The 10112-nt window shown below is 43.8% G+C and overlaps 2 protein-coding genes across 3 annotated transcripts; both read right to left on the bottom strand.

Annotated features, from left to right (window-relative positions):
- Positions 1-1146: 1146 nt before the first annotated feature.
- LOC115191667 (zinc finger protein 420) lies at positions 1147-4477 on the bottom strand. Of its 2 annotated transcripts, none has more exons than XM_029749492.1 (4): positions 4461-4477; positions 3228-3331; positions 3068-3131; positions 1147-2887 (listed from the first exon to the last, which is right to left on the bottom strand). In XM_029749492.1, the coding sequence occupies exons 2-4, from the start codon at positions 3303-3305 to the stop codon at positions 1797-1799; spliced, it is 1233 nt and encodes a 410-aa protein (XP_029605352.1). In that variant the 5' UTR covers positions 3306-3331; positions 4461-4477; the 3' UTR covers positions 1147-1796. The 2 variants fall into 2 exon arrangements, with proteins under 2 accessions (XP_029605352.1, XP_029605351.1); XM_029749491.1 differs by lacking the exon at positions 4461-4477 and adding an exon at positions 3457-3983.
- Positions 4057-9277, bottom strand: LOC115191662 (uncharacterized). Its single transcript, XM_029749480.1, has 7 exons — positions 8647-9277; positions 8360-8550; positions 7145-7316; positions 5941-6947; positions 5721-5765; positions 4699-4842; positions 4057-4520 (listed from the first exon to the last, which is right to left on the bottom strand). Exons 1-7 carry the CDS (start codon positions 8951-8953, stop codon positions 4497-4499), a joined length of 1890 nt encoding a protein of 629 aa, XP_029605340.1. The 5' UTR covers positions 8954-9277; the 3' UTR covers positions 4057-4496.
- Between the last annotated feature and the right edge of the window lie 835 nt (positions 9278-10112).

The following is a 10112-nucleotide window of genomic DNA, read 5'->3' as shown; positions in this document are numbered from 1 at the left end:
ATCAAAAACCAGCTTTTTACATTAGAATGTGACGTTCAGAACTAGCATACCCCCCGCAAACTTCCGGTGAATTTACTAAATTACTCACGATAAACGTTCACAAAAAACATAAAATAATTGTTAAGAATTAGATACAGAACTCCTCTATGCACTCGCTATGTCCGATTTTAAAATAGCTTTTCGGTGAAAGCACATTTTGCAATATTCTAAGTAGATAGCCCGGCATCACAGGGCTAGCTATTTAGACACCCACCAAGTTTAGCACTCACCAAAGTCAGATTTACTATACGAAAAATGTTATTACCTTTGCTGTTCTTCGTCAGAATGCACTCCCAGGACTTCTACTTCAATAACAAATGTTGGTTTGGTCCCAAATAATCCATAGTTATATCCCAATAGCGGCGTTTTGTTCGTGCGTTCAAGACACTATCCGAAAGGGTAAATAAGGGTTACGCGCCCGACGCGTTTCGTGACAAAAAAAATCGAAATATTCCATTACCGTACTTCGAAGCATGTCAACCGCTGTTTAAAATCAATTTTTATGCCATTTTTCTCGTAAAAAAGCGATAATATTCCGACCGGGAAAGCGTGTTTACGTTCAAAGAGAGAGAAAGTAAAAGCATGGGATCCCCTCGTGCACGAGCCTCAGTCTGATGGCCCTCTGATCGACCACCATCCAAACGCGCTAAAGTTTTTCAGCCAGCGGCTGGAATTACATCATTCAGCTTTTTCCCGGGTTCTGAGAGCCTATGGGAGCCGTAGGAAGTGTCACGTTACAGCAAAGATCCTACATTTTCTTTAAACAGAGCCAAGAAGCCCAAGGAATGGTCAGAGAGGGTACTTCCTGTTTGGCATCTTCTCAGGTTTTTGCCTGCCATATGAGTTCTGTTATACTCACAGACACCATTCAAACCGTTTTAGAAACTTTAGGGTGTTTTCTATCCATATTTTCTATGCATATTCTAGTTTCTGGGCAGGAGTAATAATCAGATTAAATCGGGTACGTTTTTTATGCGGCCGTGAAAATACTGCCCCCTAGCCATAACAGGTTAATAAAAAGATGATGAGTGCACATATTCCTGCTGCGTTTTGGTCCACTCTACCCTACGACAACCTTGACACCCAGTGAATTCATTAGCAACAATACATTATTTATGATGATATATTTAGAATATTAAAATGTGCATTGACCAGATTGTTGACTTTCTTCCTCTTGAAAAGCTCCCTTGTGACCTTAGCAAGAGACGGCGCAGGTTCAATTGACTCTGGTCTCCACTACTCAACTATATTTCAAACTGGACAGAATGGGGAGATTAAGGAAATGTGTGTATATACACATGTTGTGTACAGTGCTGTAAAACAAGTTATTTGCTCATCGTCTCAGCTAAAGCTGGAAATAGCTAATATGTTCACGGATAATGCTGCCGCAAATTTGTTGTTTGTTTATGTTTTATGTCTGCCACATCTGTGAATGTGGATTGTTTTGTTTGTTGATTGAAAAACAAGAACTTAAATACTTCCAAAAAAACAATACAAAAACACATGGACTCAGTCTTCATATGAAAACCCTAGTATTGTGGAGCCATTCCCCTTACAACTAGGGCCAGGAATTTTCCCTGGTCTGGTCATGTGGTGAGGGAAAACTCCTGGCACTGCCTATCATTATTGTGAAGTTGCCCCTAGATGCTGATCTTGGGGCAGTTCTGCATTTTTTTAGGACAAATGTTTAAGGTTAGGATTGGGGAGAGGAAACTGATCCAAGATCTGTACCTAGGGGAAACTTCACCCTGGAACACTCAGGGCAGCCCAACGTCATGTGGCCTGCCGCCAGTGTGGACGAGGTGGTGCTTCTTCATGTGGCCAGACTGGGTGAAGCACTTCCCGCAGTAGACACATTGAAACGGTTTCTCTCCGGTGTGCACCCTCTCATGCATCTTCAGCTGGTGGCTGTGGGAGAAGCGCTTGGTGCAGTGGCTGCAGCCGTACGGTTTCTCCCCCGTATGGACCCGCATGTGCCTCTGCAGGTACGCCGGCTTGGGGAAGAGCTTTGCACAGAGGCTGCACCGGAGCTGACTCTTGGGCGAGTGAGATGTCAGCTGTTGCGGCTGCTTTTCTATGCCTTTCGATGAAGAAGTGGAGCCTCTGTTGAAATTCGGGAAAGGGGCTGGCTTCCCTCTTTGGGGAACCTGGTGGAGAGTAACCCTTGGGGATGAAAAGCTGTTTTGGGTGGACAGTCCGTTGAATTCTGGCAACTTGGACCTTAATCCTACAGTTGTCCCTTGCTCTGTGTTTTCAGTGTCAGTGGGACACTTTGTCTGTCCAGACTCCATTCCCCCTCTTCCTCTGTTGTCCACAAGCTGCCTGCTGTCTGAACAGACCTCTCCAGATGTCGCCTCTTGGTCAGTTATGCTCCATTCTGAACTCATATCTGCCTCCACTTTAATGGGAACTGAGTCCACCAGCACCACATCAGACACCCAGTCCAGAGAGCCCAAAGCAGACATGCAGACCCCAGAGTTACCAGACACCCCTCTCCTCTCTGGATGTTCAGACAACCTCTTGGAGTCTGGTCCGGCATTGTGAGGAGCATTCACAGTTGGGCTGTCAGTCTCTTGGTTCTCTGTCCAATAGGACAGGCTGTATGCTATGGGTTTATGGTCAGTTTCCCAGGTCACACCCTCAGCAACCTGATGGTCCTGTCTCGCTCTGTTGTATTGTGATGCTGGATGCTGGAACGTCTGGTTTTCAGGTTCTATATTGAGTGAGGTGTCTGGAGCTCTGTGTCTGTTGCCCTGCTGGTCCAGAAGGTCTGTGGTTTCAGTAGATGATGAAGAACCTGGTTCTGGCACAACCTTCTCACTGCTCTCACTGACCAGTTGGACAATCTCTAAAATGGGTCAACATAAAGCACAGCATCAGCTTCCTTTAGTGGAGACATTCTTCTTTGCCTTATTTATTGGTTATGAATAATAACTAAGAAGTTAATCAAAATACAGCAATAAACATTGAAGGCTTTACTGAACATAAAGTGTAAATTGTATGGAGTTGATAAATTGAACAAAAATACCTTCCGGTCTGCTGGTGCCATGGTTCTCCATTTTGATAAGAGGCACCTCTTGCATATCTGCCATCTGTTTTGTATTCATCAGAAACAATTTATTAGAAAAATATCCCCACCACCAATTATGAAAAAACTAATCAATTTGGCCGTGTCTATGACAACTGACCGGCATGCCCCCATCCTTGTCTGTCGCTTTGCGTCCTGCGTCTCTCCAGTTGGTGGCATCCTGCGTAAAATTTCCCATTTTACGGTCGGCACAGCGATTCTCCACTGCACCAGAAAAGAGAAACCCTCAAACGTTATATATTATACATTACCCATTCTTTTATACGTTTTCAAATATGGTAAAAAATGTTTTTTTAAACTACAATATCCAAGTCTGCCTGTTGACTTTCCTTGGAAGCTCCCTCTTGCCCGGGCAACAAGATCTGTGTCCCGCCTGCTCATAGTGTGTCGAAGGGTTCCGAATTTCTCAGCGCTTCGTCGAGAATGCTGTAATTTTGTCAGCAGCAATTTCCTCCGCAGATTATCGATTTCTCTCTGGCTATGTGAAATTTCCAAACGTAAGGCAGCATGTCCGTCATCTACAAGTTTGCAGATTTCGGCAACGGCTGCATTCGCCAAAACCTCGACGATGGAGGCTAGCTGAGCGTTAAAGGCGACTGTATCGTACATGTCCTTTGCACAATGTCAATGTTAAACACTTATGTTATAGTAATTTGAAATGAAGTGTTCAGTGAACGTCTTGAGACTACACAGTTTTAAGACCATAGACGTACACTATTTTTCCATAAACAAACATTTTTCGGCTACTTCCTGGATAATCTTTCGAAATAAAAGGTTGGCTTTTCAAAATAAAGGTTGCTTACACACACACACGACTTACGTTCCAACATTGCCACCTGCTGCTGAATCATATTGTATGTTGCTCCTACTAAAAATGAATCAAATGTTTTAAAAATCTGCCTGTTGTGAATTAAATCAAACACACACTGTCATCCAAAAATGATTTTACTATTTAGTTCAAGTACAAAAATACAAAATCAGCATACAACTGAATTATAAAGGAATAAATAGATTCCTTCAAAAAAGTAAGTAATTTGATGAGTAGGCTAAGGGTTAGTAGTCTCCAAACTGAAGCACTGCACTGAGAACGCACTCTGACTCTGAACAATATAAGAGTAGAAAGATATACAAAATCTGAATATAGAATGGATAAATAGCCAATGGGATTTCAGATAGTCATCAGCGATAGCAAAACAACTAAATAACATTTTGCTTTTTGTTTTTACAATAAATGAGAACGTTGTAAATAAAAAAGTAAACATTGGTAGTAATAACATTGGTAACAGGTGTGTATGCAGTGAGCATATAAGCATATTATGTAATTCACAGTAACCTGTAACCACAATGTACTGGCTTCTCCTTTCAGTAACTACTGGGGTTCAGGATCAGATCTCTGGAAAAGAAACACAGAACAGATTGTCAGACACGTTCCTTTATCTGGAAAGATTTTGGGGGAAACATATGGTACATGAAATTGTCCTCAGAACACTGCATGACATTGAATGAATGATTTTTTTGTTGCCTGTTTACCATATGCTTTTTTTTAGACGTATGTGGTTGTCGATACTAACCTTCCCTGTGGAGTACTTCCTGATGATTTCATTTGTCAGGATGGCATTGAAGGTTCTGCAGACCAGAGACAGGTTCCAGTAGCCTCTCTTCCCATCCACACGTAGCACGTCCCGGAAGATCCACACCAGCGACTCAAGAGGAAGCTGCAAGAAAGTGCATCAATTCAATGGTTCCAGTGTTTTAGCTGCCTATTTTGGTGAAGTGTTCGTTGTTGAACATTCGGTTCCTAAAGCAGTGGGGTTGTATATAAAAGAGGCCAGAAAAGTCACTAGGTAGGCTACATGTCAAACTTTAGAAGGCATTTATGGGTGATTCCTCACAAAACTAGAGCCAAAAATTATAATTTGGGGGATTTTCACTCAATTAAATCTATATTAGTGTCCTTTGGAGGAAGGATTGTTGACATTTGTATCTTAAATCATAATTAAGAACCCTTCTATAGATTACATTGTGAAAATACCCCAAATCATGGTATTTTTTGGTTCTAGTTTCGTGAGGAATCATCCTAAGATAAGTATATTTATTATATGAATGGTAATCTAAAACGTTATTTTCAGTTGCATCATGTATGGAGAATCAAAAACAAAGAGTCAGCGGTTTGGCTAACCGGACTATCTGCATTGTGTCCCACCCACCAACTCCTCTTTTACGCTACTGCTACTCTCTGTTCATCATATATGCATAGTCACTTTAACCATACCTACATGTACATACTACCTCAATCAGTCTGACTAACCAGTGTCTGTATGTAGCCTCGCTACTTTTATATCCTCGCTACTGTATATAGCCTGTCTTTTTACTGTTGTTTTATTTCTTTACCTACCTATTGTTCACCTAATACCTTTTTCGCACTATTGGTTAGAGCCTGTAAGTAAGCATTTCACTCTAAGGTCTACACCTGTTGTATTCGGCGCACGTGACAAATACAACTTTGATTTGATTTAAATCTGATATTAGGAAAGAAGGAAAGTTATCTTCTGCCAGTTCTAGGTGGGATAAATCTACAGGTACTGTTACTTACCTCCAAGAGATGAGGTTTACCCAGACCATGGTACCTCTGGGGATTCTGGGAATAAAGAAGAGGTGAGTGAATAGCTAGGTTCTAGAGTACTGATCTCTGAGTTGTATTGAATCAGTGAGATAATCAGACATTGTCTTTCCATTTGGCCTACCACTCTCCACTATTCTCTATAAGCCCAACCATTTTAAACCCGCTTTAAACCCAACCATTGGCAGCGTACCATTCCAGATAGCACTCTCTCGCCTTGCAATTGCTGGGTCGCCAGGTCCGTTTCCTGGGCCAGTAGTGCGCCGGTGTCCAGGAACCTGTCGCTTTGTTCTTCTTCCATGTCGATGTCCGGAAAGAGGTCATCGTCACGCTCTTCCCTCCGCCTTCCTCTTTCCTGCGTCCTAGTATAAGTGTAGCCGGGCAACGAGCTCTCGACCACCAACAGGCCTTGTTCGCCCAGGCACCTGTCGAAAGCTTCCTGGAAGGCTGACGCCGTCACGTTCACCTTGTGTTTCCTCTTCATGTGGTTCTTGAAATTCTTCTTGTTCAGCCTGATTCCGCAGAGATCGCACTGGACCTTGGTGGCACGGCACCAGGGTGGCACGTCCATCTTGGATTCGGCCAGGTATCTCCTCAGGGCCTCCTCGTTCTCTGCAGCGATGTACTCTTCGTGGTGTTTCCTCTTCATGTGAACCTTGAAGTTCTTCTTGTTCAGGATGATGCCGCAGTGGTCACACTGAGTCTGCACAGGAACTGCGTCCCTTTGGGAAGGTCTTTGCGGTCTCTCGGTCTCAATCTGCGGCGTCGGAGGGGAGCTGTACACTTCGGGCAAGCAGGGTTCCGAATCCTGGCGTGTGACCGGATTGTGACTGGCAGAAGCATCTGGTTTTTCTATTGGAGGTGTGTCTGTGTTTAGAGTTTGAAGAGCGACTGGTAATCTCGGAGGGGTGGCAGGTCTGGAACTGGAAGGGACGGCAGGTATAGATGTGAGAGGCAGGACAGGTGTGGATGTTGCAGGGGCGAGCGGTCTCCGGGCTGGAGAGGGACGTTGCTGGAGGGCCGGAGCAACAGATGGAGATTGAGCTTGGACACGGGCAGGTCTTTGAGTCCCGTTCCGCTTTCTGCAAGCTCTGAAATGTTCTATAAACAATGCTTTTCTGCAGAGTACATGGTCACAATAGCTGCAGTGGTAGTGAGGGTAGTCTCTGCATGTCAGTTTGCAGTTGTAGACGATGTACTCTGACAGAAAAAGGTGACAAGAAAACAGTCAGTATAAAAAAAAAGAATGTTAGATAGTGACTTTAAAAAGTGTATAAGGACATTAGCACGTGTTGGGTGGTTGGCATTCGTACAACTCAATTGAACAACTACAAAGCATTACTGAGTACAAGGAAATCGTTATTTTCTGACATTGCGGTTTCCAAAGTTCCCCTCACCGTCATTCTGAACGGCACTTTTCAGGTGGCTCTGGATGTGTGGGATGATCCGGTGTAACTCGTTGGGTTTGAATGCAGACGGTCGGCAGAAGGGGCAGTGGTAGAGGGAGCAGCACGTGGTGCATGGTTGTATCTTGGGAGATTCGCCAACTCGGAAACTGGTAATATGTTGCTGAGGAAAAACATAGACAATAATGAATAGTCAAAAATAAAGAGAAAATGGTCAGAAAATCCAGAGACACAAATTCTAAACGGTCCCAAATTGGGGACCAATAGTTCAGCAACATGCAGATACAAAATGTTTTGTAGCGAAATTACAATTCTTTGTTTCCTACATTAATATATCAGAAAGCCATGTCCTGTCTACTCTACACAACATTATCAAAAGTATGTGGACACCTGCTCGTCTAACATCTAATTCCAAAATCATGGGCATTTGGAGTTGGTCCCCCCTTTGCTGTTATAACAGGCTTTCCACTAGAAAAACAGCCCCAGACCATTATTCCTCTTCCACCAAACATTACAGTTCATACTACACATTGGGGCAGGCAGATTCTTCCTTTGGACTGCCAGATGGATAAGTGTGATTCATCACTCCAGAGAACGAGTTTCCACTGCTCCAGAGTCCAATGGCGGCGAGCTTTACACCACTCCAGCCGGCGCTTGGCACTGTGCATGGCGATCTTAGGCTTGTGTGCAGCTGCTCTGCCATGGAAACCCATTTTATGAAGCTTCTGATGAACAGTTATTGTGCTGACGTTGCTTCCAGAGTACTCGGTAGTGAGTGTTGCAACCGAGGACAGACGATTTTTACGCTCTATGCGCTTCAGCACTCGGCGGTCCCCTTCTGTGAGCTTGTGTGGACTACGACTTCGCGGCTGAGCCATTGTTGCTCCTAGACTTTTACACTTCACAATAACAACACAGACAGTTGATCGGGGCAGCTCTAGCAGGGAAAAAATTTGACAAACTGACTTCTTGGAAAGGTGGCATCCTATGACGGTGCCATGTTGAAAGTCAATGAGCTCTTCAGTAAGGCCATTATACTGCCAATATGTGTCTATGGAGATTGCATGGTTGTGTGCTCGATTTTATACACCTGTCAACAACGGTGTGGCTGAAATAGCCGAATCCACTAATTTGAAGGGGTGTCCACATACTTTTGTATATATAGTATATTTCTATCTTGTATTTACTATGTGTACAGTTTCTTACCTTTCTTGGTATGTCACTGGAACTGACTATGGGATCAGGGGTCATTGCAGGGGGCCCAGTGTTCTCATTGGAACTGACTATGGGGCCAGGAGTCAGTGTGGGAGGCCCAGCCTCATCAGTTGGTACTGTGGATACCTCTTTCCACAGAGCGTGCTGATTGCCATTGACACTGTCCACCTCAAGATTGTTAACTGGAAAAGAGAAAGTGAGAGGTCAACTTGACCAATTCTTGGCAAATCATTAGCTCAAAGGCTGACAACAGGCATTTAGAAAAATCGGTAGCCTACCTTCGTCTTCGTCAGCGTTGCCCGCATCTTCGGCATTCGCCGCGGGTGAATCGCCCGAAGAACTGTTGATTATTGGTAAGTCGCCGGTGACAGGCGTCAGCCCTTTGCCACTCACCGACCTGTACCTCGACTCCGCCAGGCTGAGTTGCTTCTCTAGCAATAGGATTTGCTCCTTGCTTTGAGATACTTCTACACGTAACGCTCCACAGCAATCGTCCACTAACTTGCAAATCTCGGTCACAGCAGCTGAGGCTAGTATGCCCATGACAGAGCTTATCCGTTGATGCAAAACACGCGTTACCGACATTTTAAACACTTGTTTTTGTGAAACCTGGTCACAACTACTGCTAGCTATGAAGATTCAAAACGTCTAATAAACGTTTTTGTCCCCAGCTTGTTCACGAAGTAGTAATATCTGTAAGAATACCTGGAATGTTGTCAACGCGCCGCCATCTTTAATAACTGTGTCCGTGCGCACACATCCGATCAGCGTTCAGAAAGATTAGACAGAAAGCTAGAAAAGCGCCACCTTCCGCGTGGAGACTAGCTGGTGCATTATCCAGAGTCAAATCTTTGAGCACTAAATATTATTTTGGGTCATCTCTGACTACAGCTTGCTAGAGAGGAAAAGCGAATGAATTATTCCTACGGTTTGCAGAATCATTGTTTAACATTGAGTAAATCAATGTTTTTTTATTATGGTTATTGGTTATCATGTTATCATTTTATTTTATTTTTTTATTTCACATTTATTTAACCAGGTAGACTAGTTGAGAACAAGTTCTCATTTGCAACTGCGACCTGGCCAAGATAAAGCATAGCAATTCGACATATACAACAACACAGAGTTACACATGGAATAAACAAAACATATAGTCAATAATACAGAAGAAAAAAGAAAAAAAGTCTATATACAGTGAGTGCAAATGAGGTAAGATAAGGGAGTTAAGGCAATAAATAGGACATGGTGGCGAAGTAATTACAATATAGCAATTAAACACTGGAATGGTAGATGTGCAGAAGATGAATGTGCAAGTAGAGATACCGGGGTGCAATGGAGCAAGATAAATAAATAAATAATACAGTATGGGGATGAGGTAGATAGATGGGCTGTTTACAGATGGGCTATGTACAGGTGCAGTGATCTGTGAGCTGCCCTGACAGCTGGTGCTTAAAGCTAGTGAGGGAGATATGAGTCTCCAGCTTCAGTGATTTTTGCAGTTCGTTCCAGTCATTGGCAGCAGAGAACTGGAAGGAAAGGCGACCAAAGGAGGAATTGGCTTTGGGGGTGACCAGTGAGATATACCTGCTGGAGCGCGTGCTACGAGTGGGTGCTGCTATGGTGACCAGTGAGCTGAGATAAGGCGGGGCTTTACCTAGCAGAGACTTGTTGATAACCTGTAGCCAGTGGGTTTGGCGACGAGTATGAAGCGAGGGCCAACCAACGAGAGCGTACAGGTCTCGTG

Source organism: Salmo trutta, chromosome 4, assembly GCF_901001165.1.
Source record: "Salmo trutta chromosome 4, fSalTru1.1, whole genome shotgun sequence".
Taxonomy (NCBI): Eukaryota; Metazoa; Chordata; class Actinopteri; order Salmoniformes; family Salmonidae; genus Salmo; species Salmo trutta.
This window is presented reverse-complemented; position numbering and strand designations above follow the sequence as displayed.